Genomic DNA, 19,217 nt, shown 5'->3' with positions numbered 1-19,217 from the left:
TACTTTTCTTTCTTCTCTTGTATTGTTAGGGATTTGGATTTATTTCCTTGAGCTTTCCTTTTGCCTCAAGTTTGTTTTTAGGATGCCTCTCTCTGCCAGAGTTTAAAAAGCTGCCCACATTTCATCAGTGTTGTGGTTTTGCATTAGGAAGCGTGGGCTCGTTACTTGAATTTGGAAATCCTTAAATAAATACTGGTTTCAGTTTTTGTTTTTAACTTGAATCCAGAAACTAGCCTCCTTCAAAGGCAGCCCAGGAAGTGTCCTCTGTCTCCTGCTCTCGCTGTCCCCAGCCATGTGCAGGCCTTGTCTTGGCAGTGATGCTACTTGCAGTGTCTGTCCTTTGATGGTTTTTAACTGACCTTGTTCTGAGAAGGAGTTGGTGCTAATCAGTGTTCCTTTGCAATACCAAGGGGCATTGCAAAGGTCATCACCTGCCTGGGGAGCATGTCTGTGTGGCCATCACAGAGGTAGGGACGATGCTTCTCTCAACTCTGCAGACTCTGCACATGCTCCTTGGAAACCCGATGACTTGATAACAAGTGTGCCAAAGCACCATCCAGGAACTCTGGGCTCTCAGGGTCAACAGTACAGCCTTTCCAGCGTTTCTGGAACTGACAAAAAAACCGAGAAGCTATGTCGGGCCTTCTGGGACGTGTTGGTTAGCTCCCTGGTGTGTCCCTCCCTTCTGGTTTCAGAAGTCACTGTGGAACACATCACACTGTTCCTTGTTTCAGCCACCGTTCCCCATTCCAGAGGTCACAATCTGGATGCTAGCGGCCCCGAGCTGAGAAGAGAAAGGGGGAAAAGAAGAGTAAGCAGACTGGCATTTTAAAATGACTTTTTTTTTTTTTTTAAAGATTTTCTTTCTTTATTTGAGAGAAAGAGTGAGAGAGAGTATGAGAGGGGAGAAAGATCAGAGGGAGAAGTAGACTGCCCATGGAGCTGGGAGCCCGGTGCGGGACTCGATCCCGGGACTCCAGGATCATGACCTGAGCTGAAGGCACTTTCTTAACCAACTGAGCCACCCAGGCACCCTTTAAAATAACTTTTTTTTTAACAAGAGTTTCTAAACCTTCTTCCCCCCCACCCCCTGCATTAATGGCAGCAGTAGCAAGAACTAGGAGGCAGGGTCGTGTGCCATGCCTGTCCCACATCGCAGACTTCTGCAGTCATAGTCCTGTTGTTCTCAGATACCTCATTATGTTCTTTCCAAGAAGGCTCTTCCCCTAGCAGTTCTGTCAGGCGGGCAGCGGTCCGTGAGCGAGCCTCTGCGTACCAGGCACCCCCCGTCCTGCCCGAGCCCATTCTAAGTCCTGACAAACAGTATCTGGGCTAATCCTCTGAACAGTCTTGTTAGGTTACTGTCCACCCCACCACGCAGCTCGAGGTGTCCGGACTCAGAGGAAGTGAGTCACTCGAGGTCCCAGGCTCTGACGTGGCATGCTGTGTAAACGCCAGCACCCAGTAAATCCAGGCCATTGGTTGGGTTCCCAGGGATATGGGGGGGGATGACCCAGCCCTGCTGTCGGGGGAGCTGCCCAACCAATGGAAGACAGAGACCAAAACAAGTCAGTTCGGGGAAGTGCTCGCACCCCCACCGAGCGCACGGCCGCAGGAGGTGTGCCAGTCAACCCGGGAGGAGGGCTCTACGGACAGGAAATGACGCCTCCGTGCCGTCTCCGCAGGGCCGGTGTCCTTGGGTCTGTGGGGCTGGACGGGACAGCCCGAGTAGCAGGGCTGCTGGGAGCAAGTAAATTTGTGGGCACGAAGGTGCAGTTTTAGGTGAGCAGAAGGCAGCATGGGGCTGCCGGGCCCGAGCTCTCCACCCGTGCCCGGCCCTGGCATCTGTACCTGGGCTGGAGCTAGCCGGGCTGGCATCAGGCGTCATGTAGTGACCCTACGGATGCACTGGGGGCCGCGTGGGGGCCAAGGGTTAAGGCTGAGGAGACCAGACACTCCAGTAGAAGTTGCTGCGTTGCAGGCAGGACGGGGGGATGGTGGCTGAAGACGGGGTGACTCTGGGCCTCGGTCCCGGTTCTCCCAAGGCCATGAGACCTCTTGCCCTGGAGAGGCCTCACCGCCCAGCCAGAGAGGCGGCTTCAGAGTGTGTGTGCATGCACAGCCACAAGGACACACAGTTGCTCTCTTTGTCCCAGAGAATCCAAATCCCACGGCACCAGGAACTTTCTGTCCGGTCACTTGGAGTCAGTGACTTTTCCTTGAAGTCCCTTTCTGGCCCCATACTCTGCTACGTTTGTCCTTTTGGAAAAGGTCATCTAGAACTTCGTGAAGTCAGGTTTGGCAGGAGAAAGCCAGAGTCCGCCTTGTTCTCTTGTGCAGGACTTTGTGTTCTACGCCCCCCGCCTGCGCATTAACAAGCGGATCCTCCAGCTCTGCATGGGGAACCACGAGCTGTACATGCGTCGCAGGAAGCCTGACACCATTGAGGTGCAGCAGATGAAGGCCCAGGCCCGGGAGGAGAAGCACCAGAAGCAGCTGGAGCGGTGAGCAGGGCAGAGGCCAGCAGGACATCCGGGCCCGTCAGGCAGCATCTGTGGGGCCCACACGGCTCCCCTTCAGAGGAGCCAGGGGAACATCACCTAACAGACACTGGGGGAGCATCAGGGGACCGGGGCCTTCGGGAGTTACTGTGTGGGTCTGAGGGTCCACCCCAGGAGCTGCCTTGCTGGGCCAGGCAGTGGCAGAGCCCAGGAGGGGAGTGCCAAGTGTTGCTGCTGCTGCCTCCTGGGGCCTGGACTGTGTTGACAGGGCAGGTGCCTGCCAGCATCTAAACCTTCCTGTGCCCCCCGCCCCCAACAGGCAGCAGCTGGAAACCGAGAAGAAGAGGAGAGAGACTGTGGAGAGAGAGAAGGAGCAGATGATGCGGGAGAAGGAGGAGCTGATGCTTAGGCTGCAGGACTACGAGCAGAAAACCAAGAAGGCAGAGAAAGGTGGGTTTGTACCCAGTGCTCGTGTGTGCAGGGGTGCGCTCCGCAGCGAGGGCAGAGGGGCCGTCAGCACGCCCACAGCCAGCAAGGTCTCAGTTAACACAGCACCCACCGTAGAGGCTTGAGGCTGAGAGCTGACCATGGGTGTTTGGATTAGAAGATAATCTTTTGATTATCTTGATACATTCCACTCTGTGCTGAATGCTTTATGTATATTATCTTTTTTAATGTTCCCTCCTTTCTTTGAGGTTAGTACTGAGTTCTCCCCATTTTCCTGATGACAGTGGTAAGGTTTACCAGGTAAATTAATTTGCCTAACGTCAACAGCGTGAGTGCCCGAACCATGCTACATTGCCCCCTATCTTACAAACTAAGACCTGAGAGAGTGGTGTGGTTTCTCTGTGTCCGCCAGTTTACCCCAGCCCCAGCCAGGGGAGGGGGAACCCTCCCTAGCAGTTCCTAACTGCCCCAAGTATGGTGTGTGCGCAGTAGGGAACGCACCCCACTATACAGAGGCTCCCCCTTTCAGTGTGTCATAGCTTGTGGTTATGAGTCTCACCCTGGACCCCGTGCCATGCGTCCAGGCTGGGAATTCAGGGGCCCGTGCTTTCTCCAGAACTGTCAGACCAGATTCAGAGAGCCCTGCAGCTGGAGGAGGAGAGGAAGCGTGCCCAGGAGGAGGCCGAGCGCCTGGAGGCTGACCGCGTGGCCGCTCTGCGGGCCAAGGAGGAGCTGGAGAGGCAGGCAGCAGATCAGATAAAGAGCCAGGAGCAGCTGGTAGGAGCTCCCTGAGTTTCACGATGCTGAATTATGGAGAGGCTGCCTCTGGGGATGAAAAAGTGACACCTGCCTTAACAACTGTGCCTGGCGCTGTAAAGTGATCACCTGGAGAGAGGAAAGCCCGGTGGGAGGGGCTGTGCTGGGGCGTGGGCCTCAAGTGGCCATGGGGCAGTGGTCGGGGCGAGGTGTGGGTCGGTGGGCAGACGTGGTCTGGGCGAGGCATGGCCTTGAGGACGGTCGGCTGCCATGAGCACTGCTGACCAGGGAGGAGGTGGGGACAAGGCCAGTCACCAAAATATGAGGCTGTCCATTTGCAAGAGGGCTCTCCCCAAAGACCCCAGAAATAATTGCAGCTGCTTGCCCTCCTCCAGGCCGCGGAGCTGGCAGAGCACACCGCCAAGATCGCCCTCTTGGAGGAGGCGCGGCGGCGCAAGGAGGGCGAGGTCGAGGAGTGGCGGCACAGGGTGAGTCTGCGCGCCGCACTCTGGGCAGGCCCTGCTGCGGCAGCCGGGAGACGGCCTGGGCCCGGGCTGGGGGCTTGCAGAGAAAGGCTCGGGATGTCGTGCAGCACTCTGCCGGTCCTAGCTGTGCTGCTTAGGCCGAAATCCCCATAGGAATGGGCCTGCCCTATGCACTGGGGAGTCCGCTGTTGGATTCGCAGGAAACAAGGAGTCTCTTGTTGATTTCCACCTACTTTGTTCTGGCCACCCCAGACTGTTGACCCCCATCAGGCAGCCCCCATCGGGAGCTAGCTTTAAATCTGGTCATGTGGGCACTCCTGGCAACAGGCCACAGCACCTCAAACAAGACTTCCTGCCTCTCCTGACCACTGGTGTACACAGCATGGCACCATGGAAGGATCTGGATTTGGAAGTCTCGAGATGGGTGCAAGGGTCCCAACTCTGCTGTTACTCACCGTGTGATGGAGCAAGTGGCCTGACCTTTCTGAGCCTCCATTTCCTTGCTACAGATGGGGAGTAATAGCCAGCCTGTAAGGTTGCCCTGAGGATCACCCCACAGAGAGGGTGAATAAATCGTAGCTGTAATAGGAAGAACTGTGTTCCATTACAGTGTCCAGAGCCTTTCTCTCCAGCCGAGCCCCCATGTACCGGGCAACCATGGCCCCCCAGGGGAGCTTTGGATATGTCCAGCATAGACCTCTGCGAACTGGGGCAGCTCCCCACCCCTGCCCTCCCACCTGTTCTTGCCCGTGCTTCCCCATCTGCACTGACCCCTCCTGGGGACACCCGGTGCCTCTCCTCACCACTCGTACGCCCCGCCCCTTGAACATAGGCTGCGTGCAAAAGACCGGTCCTTAGGTTTTTAGTAAAAGTGTTCACTGAGAAAAGCTGGTTGCAGAATAGCTTCAAACTAAGCTCATCTCCCAGGCTGGAGTGGCAGTGAGGTGGGCATAACTGGGGATGTGTATCCAAGAGAAGTTACTGGAAGGTTTAGGGATAGGTAGGAAAGTGCTTGAGTATTGTGCCCACAGACAGTGAGGAGCTTGGTAAATAGTGGCCACACAAGGAAAGAGAATAAAGCTGCACTCTAAAATGGGAGAGTGGCATTTTCTAGTGGCTGGAGGATCTTTGTTTCTTTAATAGTTTCCCTCCTTTTTTCAAAAACACAATGAACATATATTAGAATTAGACACAGGGAAAATGTTACGGTTCTTTAAAAAAAAAAAGTCAAGCTCCTGACGTGACTTTCTGCGTGCTGTGCACACGATTGAGAACCACTTGCAGGATCCGGAGCCCCAGACTCGGACAAGGTTGGGCAGACCCCACACAGGGATGCTGCTTCTCAGCCTCGGCCCCCTCCTCCGCTCTGTGCTGCTCAGGCCCCATACATCCAGCCTGCCCCGGGGAAGGCAGGGGAGGAGTGAGAGAAGGTGCAGAAGCCTCATTGGGGGATTCTTCCAAAAATGGTCAAGTTGTTTGTGACAACTTGTCACCTGTGGGCCGGTTGCTTTCAAAGGCCAAAGAAGCCCAAGATGACCTGGTGAAGACCAAGGAGGAGCTGCACCTGGTGATGACGGCCCCGCCACCACCCCCGCCCCCGGTCTATGAGCCAGTGAGCTACCACGTGCAGGACAACCTGCAGGACGAGGGCACGGAGTACACAGGCTACAGCGCCGAGCTGTCCAGCGAGGGCATCCTGGATGACCGCAACGAGGAGAAGCGCATCACTGAGGCTGAGAAGAACGAGCGGGTGCAGCGGCAGCTGATGGTGAGGGCGCCGGGGTGGGGCTGGCCGGTGGACCGGGACTGGGGCTGGGTGGGGGGTATCCCACCCAGCTCCCCGCTGCCCTGGAGCCACACCTGACCCGAGCTGCTTCCCCTTGCAGACCCTGACGAATGAGCTGTCCCAGGCCCGAGACGAGAACAAGAGGACCCACAATGACATCATCCACAACGAGAACATGCGGCAAGGCCGGGACAAGTACAAGACCCTGCGGCAGATCCGGCAGGGCAACACCAAACAGCGGATCGACGAGTTCGAGGCCATGTGAGGCCCGGCCAGGACTGGGGCAGGGGCGGGGCCTCGTGGCTGAGCTTGCAGGGGGTCGCGGTCAGACTCTGAAGCTGGTGTTTGTAGTTCTTTGAATCTAGGACCCCCCCCCCATCATATTTCAGTTCCTTTAAAAAGAGAGTAGTTATTTCAGTGGGAATATTCGGGGCTGGGGTCATTGGACACTTCCCTGGTTTATTTTTCCCCGTTGTATCATAGTGCCAAACAGGCCTGATTCTATTACTGCTGTTGTTGAATCACTTCCTGTTCCATGTTTGCAGCAGGACTGACTGAATTAAGGAAAGATGCCTGTAAAGTGTAACAAACTCCCTGCTGGCATGTGTGACACAAGGTTTGGTGTAATTAAAACCACATCGTGGCTTAGAGTCTGTGCCATACCGTCTTCTGCATTTAAAATGAGCTCAGATTGATTTTTTAATTTCCATGAAGGATCCATTGTTGTATATTTTTGTTTTGAGAGGTGGAAATTATTTTGAAAACCATCTAAAGCATTCACACACACATGCACACAGTGATTTTTTTCTTCTTTGCTCCTTCAGTTTGGGATGATAGTACAGGGAGGACACTCCAGCCTTGGAAGAAACTTGGGTTGTTTTTGCTTTACAGAGGGCCACCTTGTTGGACTCACACCTAATTAATGATCAGCTGTAGAGAATAGTATTTATATATGAGTGACAATATGGGTTTGTAACATTAGTTTAAAAAAGGGAAAGTTTCATTCTGTATATTTTGTTACCTTTTACAGAATAAAAGAATTACGTATTACAAACCATGTAACCATGGCACTTGGTCTGACGTGAGGGCGGGAAGGAGGTAGCTAACTGCTGTAATCAATCTGTAAAAATGATTTTGTTTTTCTTACTCTGTTCCTTGTGCATTTTAACTGTGCACATGGCCGTTTTCTATCCGAGCTTGTTTGCAAAAGAGACACGTGCTGTGTGGCTCATCCAGACTCCAGCTAGGAAGGGATTCTTCCCACCTGGTATTGTCCCTGTTACCACAAGAAGAACCTGTTCTGACCTCGCCAGTTCTCCGCCACATCCTTGAAAACCTGTCAGAATGTCAGAGCACTCACGCCACTGGCTCCTTTCCTGCTCGGCTGTGTCATTTCCTTTTCGGCTAAGAGCCGTGCGCAGATGAGCCCCGCACCACCGACTAGAGAAATAAAAGCTGTGCAAGGCAAGAGGCGGCAGTGGGTGTGTCCTTGCGGGTGTTGGGGCGAGGCGGGGTGGGGGACCCTCCTGCGGGCTCTCCCTGGACCTGGCTGCTGATCGCCCTGAATGAGGAGTCCAAGTGTGGAACGGGAGGGACCAGATACCCGCCAGGCTCCTCTGGTTCTTCCAGTGCATATAACAAGTCCGTAATTTTCAGTTTGATACGAACTGGGGGACCGAGATCATGAACATTTACTGAAATCTGGCCCTTTTCCACGTGTGTCAAAGCACAGAAAAACAAACGGAGACATATTTATAGAACAAGTGCTCTGTTTGGTGTCAGTACAGAGGGACATGGAAGAACGTCTGGGCTCCGTGACGGAGCTGCAGGCGGCAAGTGTCCAGGCCCATGTCCTCAGCCAACCTTCGGCGGGCGGCACTTGAACTTCTCACCGCAGACTGAACCCTGGCTTCAGTGCAGGGTGAGTGTCATGTCTGTCCACAGATTGGGGCTTTCCAGAACTTTCTGCCACTGATGTGCTGACTCTGAGCATGAGTCCTCACCGGCTACTTCTTCCTCTGTGAAGAGGGTGAAGCAGCAAATTAGTAATGGGTGATACGCATACCCCCTTACCAGCTGCCTTCTCGGCTTAAAATGACCAACTTTTGTAAAAGTATTTTAACCTCAAGACCACATGAAAATGCCAACCACTGGTGAGGAAGAGCAAACCCTCCTTCACCCCAACACCCCAACTCCATACTCAGAACCGGACACACACCGTCCCTGAATTCTGTGCAGCCTCAAGAGCCCAAAGCTGCTGCCTTTCCTACAGTTTGAAAGAAGACATTTTTGGGGGGTTAGCTCTTCAAGAAGTGGACTTGAACATCCTAACACGAGGATGGCAGTGGTTTGGCAAGGTGGTCTCAGACCTGGGGCCAGATTTGCAGACGGAAAGGAATCCCTTACACGAACGGGGAGTGTGTCCTTATTTTTAAAGATTTACCCACTTATTTTAGAGGGAGAGCACAAGCAGGGGGAGAGAGGGGGAGACCTGCGGACTCCCCACTGAGCGGAGAGCCAGACGGGGGGCTGATCCCAGGACGCTGAGATCAGGACTTGGAGGAAGCTCAGCGGACTGACCGCAGAGGGGTCTCTGGAGAGTGAATCTGGCTTGTCTTTGGAGGTCCTGGACACGTGCTTGTGTTTTTGGTTGGCCCGGTGTTTTGAGGGGCACCACTGGTAGACAGGGACCAGGTGAGCAGCCCTCCCCACAAAGGGCTCTCCCCGACACGATGCCAGCAGCACCCCAGCTGAGCAGCACTGAAAAGCATCACCCTTTTGTCCCGCTCTTAATGAAATACTTCTGAATTGCCATGTTTGGATTAAGATATTTTCTTTTAAGAAATTAATCCTTTTATGATTGACGCCAGAGACAAAAGCAAACTGTACCCTGGCCATTTTGAGGCCTGTAATTTTTGTTTCTTAGCAGATGTAAATCTGATGTAAGTGGCTGAAACACTTGGCTGTATTACCGCTCCATGCGGCAGCCTCCAGTTACGGTGAGAGAGGCGGTTTCCAAGCCAGTTAAATCACCTGCCAAGGTGGAAGCATGACTGTCTTTTCAGTGGTCACCATGTAAGATCTCTGTAAAGGATAAAACATGCCACTTAGGCCCGATAATCTTACCAGAACTGAGCCTGGTTTCTCCCAGCAAGCGGTCATTCACACCAAAGATGGCCTGGTCCCAGACACTTAATTCCAGGCTGGACTGTCTCAGCTGGGAAGGGCTCACGCCATTGAACACGAAGGAGTGCTTCCACTGGGGACAAGCTTGCTTCTTCGCGACTGGGGACTTCAGTTTCAGTTTCTGTTGGTCTGGCAGAGTGAGACAGCTGCCGGAGGGAGACAGTGGCTGTGGAACACCGGCCCTGCCCGGCCCCCTCCCCTGGTGGTGCTGGCCGTTGTGGAACCAAGGGCTAGATCTACTCCCAAAGAAAAATTCTAAGGAGTGAGAATGCAAATCCCAAGATTGGCCATGTGACCTCTCCCTAGGATGTTCCGGATTTAGGGCTGAATTCACCAGACGCAGGGATCCCAGGCCACTGTGCCCTTTGTCCTAAACCCCTTCCTTGACCACCAGGCAAAGCATGGCTTAGACTTAGACCTGCTACTTAGGGACCAGGACTCTGCACACACATTCTCTCACTTTAACCCTGTTCTCAGGAAATGAGAAAGGCCACATAACTTGCTCAAGGTCCTACAATAGTGGCAGAGTGAGGACAGGAATGCAGATCTTGGCATGGTAAGCCAGCCTTTCCCATTATGTCACTCACCAGGGACACAGTAGTTCTGTATAATTAATGGTGTTTGCTTGACTTTTGGAGACACCAACAACACCCCGACGGTAAGAATGGCATAAGCAGAGCCTACCTTACTGTTCATCCAAGAGGAGATGCTCAGACAAGGGAACAGTACCAAGCACACTGCTTTCTCCAAGCTCTGAGTCAGAAAATGCCGTGTGGTAACAAGGACCTAAAAGCTCTGGGTTTCAGGTTAAAATAGTGTTCTGCATCTAGCCTCAGCAGGACTAAATCCCACGAATTATTGGAAATCAGAGTCTAACACACTGTGTTGGATTTTCAGGGAAAAGCTAAGATACAAGTTCAGAATGGCTTGCACTTTTTGGTGTTTGCTGTAGTTTCTAGGACCATGTTGTCTATATGTACAGATGATCAGCAATCAGTTGATGACATATTCTACTTACCCCTTAACAAATGAGTTTAGGGTGCCATCTGACCGCACCGGCAAATTCTTGGCTCCCAGCACGACCAAACAAAGCTGGCCATTAGGGGATGGCCCATCTGTCCCTGGAAGGAAAGCCGGCATTTGCTGTGAGCCCTGCTTCACATAGAGCCTGCAATGCCATCACCCCAAAACTGACAGCAGGAGCCTGTATGACAGCCTTGAGAGCCCAAGAGATCAGACAGGAAGAGTTGTCTGTCTATGGGGGAAGGCGCTGCCGGCGCTGCCCACAAGCTGTCCCCCTGCAAGGCCAACACGGTGATGGGGGGGTGGGGGGCGCTCCCTAAAATCCTGAGAAGCTACAAAGATAACAGGGAGCTGTGGAGAGGAAGGATGTAGAGGTTTTAGTCACGGGCAGGCAGTGGTTTTGGGGAAAGGAGGGGCCCCAAGACTCCTAGGGTGCTGGCCACGGCGGGGGGGGGGGGGGGGGGGGGGCCCGGGGGGGGGGGGGGGGGGGGGGGGGGGGGGGGGGGGGGGGGGGCCGTGAGCTCTGGCAGCAGACTCTTCCTCTTTCAGGGAAATACGAGATCACTGAATAGATCACGGGATTCTGTGTTTTTTCTTCTTCTCTTCCACAGACTCCACTTTCTGTAGTAAAATCTCCCATTAGGTCCTCAAGAGCCTGTCCTTGATCCCTTCTCTGGCTGGGCAGCAGCTCATGGAACTTGGGAGCGGGGACGCATTCGCTCGCTCGGCGCGGTAGGCCCCTGCGCCCCGCCTCGAGATGCGCTCTCGGTTCCCAAGGAGTCCCCCTCCCAACTAAGGCAGGTGGCTTTGGGAGCGCTCCCTCTTCCAGAGGGCCAGCAGCGGGACTGTCCGAGCCAGGCCCCTGGGAGGAAAGCCCCCGAGCTGGGGTCCTAAGAGCCCTCTAAAGTGGGTATCAAAGGCCTGGACTGCTCTGGTCCCTTGTTCCCTTCCAAACCACGGGTTCCAAGAACCCACTTTCCAGGCTGAGCTTTACAAATCTTGGCAAGTTACTGGAGCGCCGCAGGATTAGTGGGTGGCAGCAGGGAAGCCCTCAGCCCACCTGCTGTTCAGGCTTTGGAGATAGTGACAGATGGACATTCGTGGGGCTGGAGGCTGCCTACCTTCTTGGGTCTCCTGGAGCTTTCTGGGCCCTGTAGGGAAGACCAGTTTGGCCCGGACTGCAAGTTCTCCATTATTGGAAAGAAAGCTCTCTTCAAGTTTCTCTGCCTGGAGGAAAGAGTCAGAACTCAGAGGCGGGATTCCTCAGCCCCAGAACTTTTTGGGCTCCTCTGATTGCCCCAGCTCTGTCCCTAAGTGCCCCACATCCACTCCACCCCCACTCACTCTGCAGGCCAGCGAGTGCCGTGGGCTGGACTGGATGTGCCCATGGCAGGACTGGTCTTTCTTCCACCCTGTGCCTTGAGGAGGTGAGGGGTACTCAAAGGCTCTGGCACATTCCCATAGGATAGTCCTAAGAAAACTTGCACCTAGCCAGAGTTTGAAGAAGGTGAATAAAATCGAGCCTCTCGGGGCACCTGGGTGGTTCAGTGGGTTAAAGCCTCTGCCTTCGGCTCAGGAAATGATCCCAGGGTCCTGGATGGAGCCCCGCATCGGGCTCTCTGCTCAGCGGGGAGCCTGCTTCCTCCTCTCTCTGCCTGCCTCTCTGCCTACTTGTGATCTCTGTCAAATAAATAAATAAATCTTAAAAAAAAAAAAAATCGAGCCCCTCTAGCTCAGTGGACTCAGCAAGGACTCCTAGGAGAGGGCGGGGCTGGCCTCTGTCTGCTGTGCAGTGACTCTGCTTGGGCTCCTGACTGCCTCCCAGGAAGGAGGCTGGCCCTCACGTGCCAGATGAATAAAGTTGCCTCTACCCTCAGCTTCAGCAACCCTGTGCTAACCCCATGGGCTCCTCCTCTAGGGGCCGAGGGGGCAGGCCTGTAAGCAGAACACTCCCAATCCAGCCAGAGGGTCTATAGCTGGTGTTAGGAAGGGTGTCTTTCATCCTGGCACCTTCTGCTCCTCTTCCTCTTCCCAGCAGCCTTGTGGCAGGCTAATCTTGTCCTGAGCAAAGGCCCTAGAGGGAACAGATGGGCAGGGCACCCAAGTATAGGATCCTGGGGGAAAGCACACAGGCAGGGAAAATCATGAAATGTGAAAATCAGGAAAGCCTCCACGGAGGAGTGAGATTTCAGCTAAGTCTTAGGCACACCGTGTCTGGAAGAAAGCATGCCAAGTAGACATCCCAAGTGGGAGCCCGAGGACAGGCTCTGAGGAAGGGTCAGTCCGGGGGCCCGGAGGTGGGGCCGGGGCTGTGCAGAGCAGTGTAGAGGGAAAGCGACAGGAGGGGTGGGACAGGGCACCTCCCGGGCAGGAGAACCTTGGGCTTGACAAGAGTGGAGCCGGAAATCAGAGACCTGGCATCATCTCCCTGGCTTCAGAGAGGACGGGGAAGGGGAGACGGCACACAGAACCTGGCCCAGGCCTGGGCCAGCCTCAGCCTCGCTGCCAGGCTTTGCTGGGACTGGCGCAGCGTCCTCATTTCTTAGGAGATGACGGAGCCCGCGCTTCCTCCTCCCTCATGATCTCATCCGTCCTCTCTCCCAATCTCGGATCTTGGCAGAGAAAGTGCAAAGCAGTTGCTCCAAGAAGTGCCAGCTTTCTCCCCAGGCTCTCCCCTTACCGGCACAGCCTGGGAGCAGACCTAAATCAGCCAGCTCCTCCTCCCCAGGCCTCCCTGGCGGCCCGCCCTGAAATCCCTGGCGGTCAGGGCAGCCGGGCCCTCCTGATAGCATCTGGCCCAGCTGTTCTCAGCTGTTACTGCTCTGGGAGCGCCCGAGGCAGGCATGTAGAAACCAGAGTGGCCCGCACGACCAGGGCAGGCTGACCTGTGCAGGCCGTAGACTCCAGTGGCGGCAGCAGTGAGCCCAGGGCTCCCCCACTGGAACCAAGTGACCCTAAATTTGGGGAGAGGAGCATGTGGGCCCACAGGGCCATCACAGGAGGCCTAACCCCCTAGACCTGACCCAGGCTGGTGCTCAGGCTACACTAGGAAGGGGCTCTTGGGTACTTGAGCAAACCTGAGCAGGAAAAGCCCCCTAACCACCTCCCTGCCCAGGAGAGCCTGGTGCGGAGCCTTTCCTCCCTAAGTTCCTACTGAAGAGTCCCAGCCGGGCAAGTCTAAGGCGTCCCAGGGTAGGTTTTCTCTTCTCAAATCCCTTTGGGAAGGGAGTTCTGCTTTCCTGGGCCGCGGGTTGGGGGGCGGGGATAAGGGGGGTGGGGGGGTGGCTCACTATCAAACCACACCGCACCTTGGCCCTCAGTGGATACCAGCAGAAGCACTGTGTTGCGCTGTCTTTGAAGTCCCATGTGGCCAGAGGGATGGTCACCTCTCCAAGAAACACCCTCCGGGCGAGCGTGCCCAAGTGCCACACAGAGACCTGCAGCCTCCGGGTCCCCAGCTGCCAGGGCTCCACCTGGTACTGCAGAGGCAGAAGAGAAGCGGTCAGTCTGGTTCTCGGCCCCCAGCCCCCAGGCCCGCAGCTCCCCCGGGACCCGCAGCCCCCTGGGACACACAGGGGCCTTCTTCCTGCTGGCTGGAGCCAGCATCTCGGTGAGGTCAGGGTGGGCTGTGCAGCTTGGAGCGGTGTTGGGGGGTGGTCTCTGCTTTCTCAGTCACAGAACCACCTCCTCCACCAGCCCTGTGGCCGTGCTCCACCTGGGGGAAGGGCTGGGCACCAGCAGGGTCCCTTCCCACAGTCCAGACCTGCCCCCTAGGCAAGGAGGAAGCCTCTCCTCCAACCGAAGCCAAGCTCTGTCCCAGCTCAGGATCTGAACGTGCCTGGCCTGGGCTGTCCAGAAATACTGAAAACTAGGGTTTTGGTTTTGGTTTTGGTTTTTTAATGTAAAGCCTGAGTTTTTAGCATGGGCATTTGCCTAGACAGACAACGCATGGAGGGCAGGCAGGCCCGCGCAGGCACTCAGGGTCCCCCAGAGCTGTTTCTTCACTGTCCCCCCGCAGAGGAGTCTCAGCGCAGTCAGAGGACAAGGAAGTTCCCGGCTCCAGCCGAGGGTGGGTCTCTGCTCCCACAGGGACTAGAGGTCAAGGCCCTGGCTGGGGGAGAGTGCCCGTGCCCTTCCCGAAGGCCAGGGGCACAGCCCAGCTTCCCAAGAGCTGCTGCCTCCACTCAGCCTCTGTGAGCGTGTTCCAAGTCTATCCTTCGGATTTTCTCAATAACGAAAAAAAGGTTCCACTTTACTGAAAGCTTGTTTCCTACCAGGCTTTCGGTTACATCGCTCCTTCGCCTCCAGGAGCGTCCGGAGGTCAGCGTCAGCAATCACCAGTCTCCCGGGGAAACACCCCGGCTCGGGTCCGAAGCTCTCTGCTGGGGTTAGCATCCTGGTTCCTCCCGGGGCCGCCTGTCACGCTGTAAGGCGGGACCCTCGCCCCCCCACCCCCACCCCGAGAGCAGCCACACCGGTTGCCTGAGACTCCTCTGATGCCCCCAGTGGCTTTCCACAGGCGTGTGGAGAGGTTCCCTCCGTCTCCCAGCCAGCGACAGCCGGCAGCCGGGTCTGCCCGGACCTCCCCCAACACACAGGCCGGCGAACCCCCCCCCCCCTGGCCAGGCTGCCTTGCCCACTTGCTCCTCCTTTTCTTCCCTCTGGGTTATCTGCGCCCATTGTGGGCCGAAGCCACATCCCTCTACCGCCTTAGGCTGATCTGCAGTCCGTTTCCCTCAAGTCCATGGCCCACTGCTTTTTTTTTTTTTTTAATCTATTTTTTCTTTTTAAAGATTTTATTTTTTTTAGTAATCTCTATACCCAATGTGGGACTTGAACTCACAACCCTGAGATCAAGGGTCGCACACCACCCTCTCAGTCAGGGTCCCTGTCTGACTCTGCCCTGCATTCCTCTCTCCGTCTGTCTTTAAACTCCGAGTTACCCAGTTGCTCCCTTCACGGCCGCACGGCCAGTCAGCTGCTCAGGCCACCGACTCGGGCGCTGCACCTGCTCCCCTGAGAACGCACTGTTCCAGGGAGGGTCGCTGCCCATCCCCCATGCCCACCCTCCTGGGGCCCCCGCATCCTCTGCGTCCACCTGTGCTGGGCGCAGCCCTGTCCTCCGCTCCCTCAGAAGGGCAGGTGTGTCTCTCAGGGGTCCTTGCACGCGAGTGGCCCCCCTCTGACAACAGGACTTCTTCTGGCTGACTGAATCCCTTTGTTTAAACATCCTTTGTTTAAACCATTTCCCCATCGCGATCCCAGCAGGCTGTGGGGTTGCCACCACCTCTCCTAAGCTCCCAGCCCTACAAACACAGACACCAGCTCTGGTGTCACATCTCACCCTTCCCAGGCCCCCTGTGGTGGTCTTCACGGGGGTGCCAGCTCCCCAGGGGTGCGGGAGGCTTCCCATGGCACTCCCCCTAGAAAACCCGGAGGATCCGTTTCTAGATTTTAGACTAGATGAGGGACGTGGACTCTCTTCAGTGTATCTAGAAAGTTCTCCGGGACGACTGAACTATCCACGATGTACTGGATAAAAACCGATGGATAAAAATTTTAGGAGATGTCTTTTAGATTCTGCCTGCATTTTAAATCAGGTAGTAAAAACTATAAACATTAAAAAAAAAAAAAAAACCTTAAAAATCAAACCATATAATATCTAAGATTCACACTCAATCCTCAACTTCAACTCATTTCATAAATGTGAACTATTTGTTTCCCTGTTGAGTACAAAACACCTTCATTAAATGTACAATGAGTGATTCTGGATATGAACTTAAAATGTGGGAGGGGGCACACAGCTTTTCAAAACTCAGCAGATTCGTGAGTAAAACCACAGGAAGACCAGTGTCTACTGACTTGCTTCCCGCGGGTTCTCAGACGGTGATCTCTTCGGCCCTGCCCACGTCTGTTGAATCACAGTCTTTTTAAAAAATCCTTGGGGGGAGTCCCAGGACCATAAATCTTGTGAAGGTCTCCCAGTCCATCACGAGCTAGAGCCGTACTTAAAAATACTCTCTAAGCCTCAGTTTCCCTGTTGGTAACCGAGGATTCCTATACTTAGCTCAGCGGGCACAGAAAGCACTTGGCCACAGCAGGGAGGGACACAGAAAACAATGGCTTTTATTATTTAACAAATGGGACTCCCGCCAGCTGGCCAGACAGTCCCCCGCTGGGGGTTCAGGAATGCCCCTACTTGCCAAGGAAGGCAAACCAAGCCCTCTCCTTGTGCAGTCTTGACACATGGGGTTGCTGGGCTGCGCAGCCCTGACCGGGTATGCCCCTGAGCATCTGGATGGTTCTTCCACACCTACCTCTGCCCCACAACCCAAACCCTATTTCTTAGCACCAAAGAAAGTGAAAACCCAGACAATTCCTCTATAAAATGTTTTTCATAAGTGGACTATTTATTTTTCATAAAAGAAGAAGCAACCTAGGGCTGCCCGATTATTAGAAGAAAGAAGCACTTTCGTGAAGATAGTAACTCGGTAGTCGACAGGGGAGCCTGCTTGAGAGCACCTCTCTGAGAGTCATAAAAATTCAACAGGACAAACGGATTTTAGAGACTGAGAGGCGGCCAGGCTCTTCCTCACCCCTTTCTCAGTAATCATTAATCAAGGGCCATTCTCAAGCCCGCCAGACTCGGCACTTTTCCTGTACAAAGGCTGAAATTTATTTTCTACCAAATTGCCACTGATTGACAGAGCCCTACAGAAACATATAAGTGTCTGTGCTTATATTTAACTGACTCAAGAGTTTAGAGGAACACTCCGCTGGACTCCGGCCCCGGGTGCCCAGCCTGGGACGGGCAGACTTTGCACATGAATATCTGTTTGTCCAGCCAGTACCTTCAAGGTCTCCTGGAAGGTTGGGTCCACCGTGTTCTTCTGGACTCCAGTCTTGCGCTTTCCCTGGGAGGATCTGTCAGGCAGCAGATAGGTCTTGACGTACCTAGTGGTCAGACACAGACAGGTCAAGGTGATAGCTCAGTGAGGGGTTAGGGAGGGTGTGGGCCGGGGGACAAAGGGTTCAGGAGGAGAAGGATCAGACCTCAGCATTCTCTTTACCCTTCTTCCCATGGCACTGGGGGTTGACAAAAGGGCTTGGTGGGGAACAAGGCTAGCATTGGGTACACACCTTCTGGCTTACTCAGTCTTTGGCCAGAATCCTCTGGAACATTCCTGGAGGTGTAACGCTCCCTTGCTTTCCTCCTGCCCTCCCCCTCGAATCTACATCGCTCATTACTCACCTGCGTTCTCCCCGTCCCCTGAAATCCTGTTCTAGACTGACCCCTCCAGGGAGGTCCCAACGCTGCCCTTCCTGGCTCACAGCTTCAGCGATGGCAAGGACTACCGGTTCCGGGAACAGCTGGATCCTGTGCTTCTGTCCGTTCTGACAACCTCTGCCTCTCGACTGGAGAACCCACGTTATTCACCTTGAAAGTGACTCCTGATCAGGAGGGACTTCCTTCTGTCCGTGGCTACTTGTTTCTGCGTCCCTTCTAGCTCAGGGTCTCCCATGTACTGCAGTACTATAGTCATTCTTCTCTGTTTATTTACTTTTTAAAGATTTATTTTAGAGAGGGAGACAGAGAAAGTATGTGAGTGGGGCGAGGGGCAGACGGAGTGCGACTCAAGCCGATTTCCCCATGGAGTGTGGAGCTGGAGGCAGGGCTCCATCTCACAACCCCGAGATCATGACTGGAGCCAAAACCACGAGTCAGCTTAACCAGTGTAACCAACCGAGCTGCCCAGGTGCCCCCATATTTTTGCATTTAGCTGAATTTTATGATAAAATGTTTAGATTCCATTCTCATTTCTTTTTGTATATGTTCTGTAGCTGTTTTCTTTGTGCTCACCAAGGGGATTACATCTCCTATCCTAGAGTTATAAGGCTCTACTTTGAATTTTTACCATCTTAAGGTCAATAGCAAACAACAACTCTGCTCCTTCCTGGTGCCAGCCTTACCTCGCATTGATGAGGTTGCGAAACGACGCCTTCCTACCCTGGGTAGCCAACATCACAGACTAACCCTTCTTTTAAGTGCGTTAGTCTCTTAAGTCAGGTCAAAGACAAAGTGTGGAGTTACAGATCAAAGTTACAGCAGTAATTAGAGACAAATAATTTTTAAAAATATGTAAGATGCAAGTACACAGCACTGTTAAACGGTACTAGCTTTTATCACTGCCCGTGTCTTTGCTTTTCCTGTGGTCTTTCTTTCCACACTTGCCCTTGACTTGCTGTCTGACCTCCCATTCCACCTTGCAGGGGGGGTGCCCTTGAGCATTATTTCTTGCAGGACAAAGACTCTGAGCTTTTGTTTATGTCTTAGTTTCTCCCCCACGTTTGAAGAACAGCTGTGCCAGATATAGGATTCTTGGTTGACAGGGTCCCCGCCCCCACTTAGCCCTGTGACTCTATCTACTAACTGCCTCCTCGCCTCTAAAGGATCTGCGGAGAAATCTGCTGCGAGTCCTCCTGAGGACCCCAGATGGGAAGGGGAGCCCAACAGCTGGAGGAGATGCCACAGCGGCTGCCTGCCTCTGGGTCTGCTCCTCTGTGATCAGAAGCTGCGGTCTGCTGCCAGAGCACACAACCCTCATATCTGAAGGACAAAATCCTTTTTTTTTTTTCCCACACTGACCCCGGCATGCTGTGCGTAAGTGGCTCCGGGAACACTGGCACAGCTCCCTGCCGCCTGGGGTAAGAGCGGATATTGACTGAAATTAACCCCAGTGAACCGGCCAAGCGTCCGCTGGAAGTTGCAATCCTCCAAGAGACGGCAGCTCCGAAGCGGTTTCGCGAGACAGCTTCTACCAGTGCAGTCACTGTCTTACAAGGGGAGACCACTTCCTGGGGCTTCCCATCCTGTCACCCTCCCAGAATCCTCTCTGGGCTGTTCTTCTTTTAAAAAGTACTGAGTATTATTCCAGTGAACATTTCACCGATGGGCCACTCAGTTTGACCCTATCGTGGCTTGATTTTGTTGAGGTGGGGAGAGTTGGAGTAGTCCCTGCTCTGGGGCTAGAG

At 54.3% G+C, this 19,217-nt stretch overlaps 2 protein-coding genes across 4 annotated transcripts in view; one reads left to right on the top strand and one right to left on the bottom strand.

Moving 5' to 3' along the window:
* The window catches only part of EZR (ezrin), a 47,985-nt gene extending 41,360 nt beyond the window's left edge, over window positions 1-6,625 (top strand). For both annotated transcript variants that reach the window (XM_059401362.1, XM_059401363.1), the window contains 6 exons: window positions 2,341-2,504; window positions 2,821-2,951; window positions 3,565-3,725; window positions 4,100-4,192; window positions 5,706-5,957; window positions 6,076-6,625. In XM_059401362.1, coding sequence (XP_059257345.1) covers window positions 2,341-2,504; window positions 2,821-2,951; window positions 3,565-3,725; window positions 4,100-4,192; window positions 5,706-5,957; window positions 6,076-6,240 — 966 coding nt within the window. In that variant the 3' untranslated portion in view covers window positions 6,241-6,625. The remainder of the gene's footprint in view (window positions 1-2,340; window positions 2,505-2,820; window positions 2,952-3,564; window positions 3,726-4,099; window positions 4,193-5,705; window positions 5,958-6,075) is intronic.
* Window positions 6,626-7,726: 1,101 nt separating this feature from the next.
* Window positions 7,727-19,217, bottom strand: part of SYTL3 (synaptotagmin like 3) — a 79,317-nt gene continuing 67,826 nt past the window's right edge. The window contains exons 11-16 of one of the 2 annotated variants that reach the window (XM_059401360.1): window positions 17,036-17,138; window positions 13,493-13,663; window positions 11,306-11,411; window positions 10,180-10,282; window positions 9,102-9,307; window positions 7,727-7,993 (exon numbers count right to left, since the gene is read on the bottom strand). In XM_059401360.1, coding sequence (XP_059257343.1) covers window positions 7,887-7,993; window positions 9,102-9,307; window positions 10,180-10,282; window positions 11,306-11,411; window positions 13,493-13,663; window positions 17,036-17,138 — 796 coding nt within the window. In that variant the 3' untranslated portion in view covers window positions 7,727-7,886. Of the gene's footprint in view, window positions 7,994-9,101; window positions 9,308-10,175; window positions 10,283-11,305; window positions 11,412-13,492; window positions 13,664-17,035; window positions 17,139-19,217 lie in introns of those variants that run through there. The other variant, XM_059401361.1, reaches the window with a different exon arrangement.

The sequence above is a fragment of the Mustela nigripes genome, chromosome 5, assembly GCF_022355385.1.
Source record: "Mustela nigripes isolate SB6536 chromosome 5, MUSNIG.SB6536, whole genome shotgun sequence".
Classification (NCBI taxonomy): domain Eukaryota; kingdom Metazoa; phylum Chordata; class Mammalia; order Carnivora; family Mustelidae; genus Mustela; species Mustela nigripes.
This window is presented reverse-complemented; position numbering and strand designations above follow the sequence as displayed.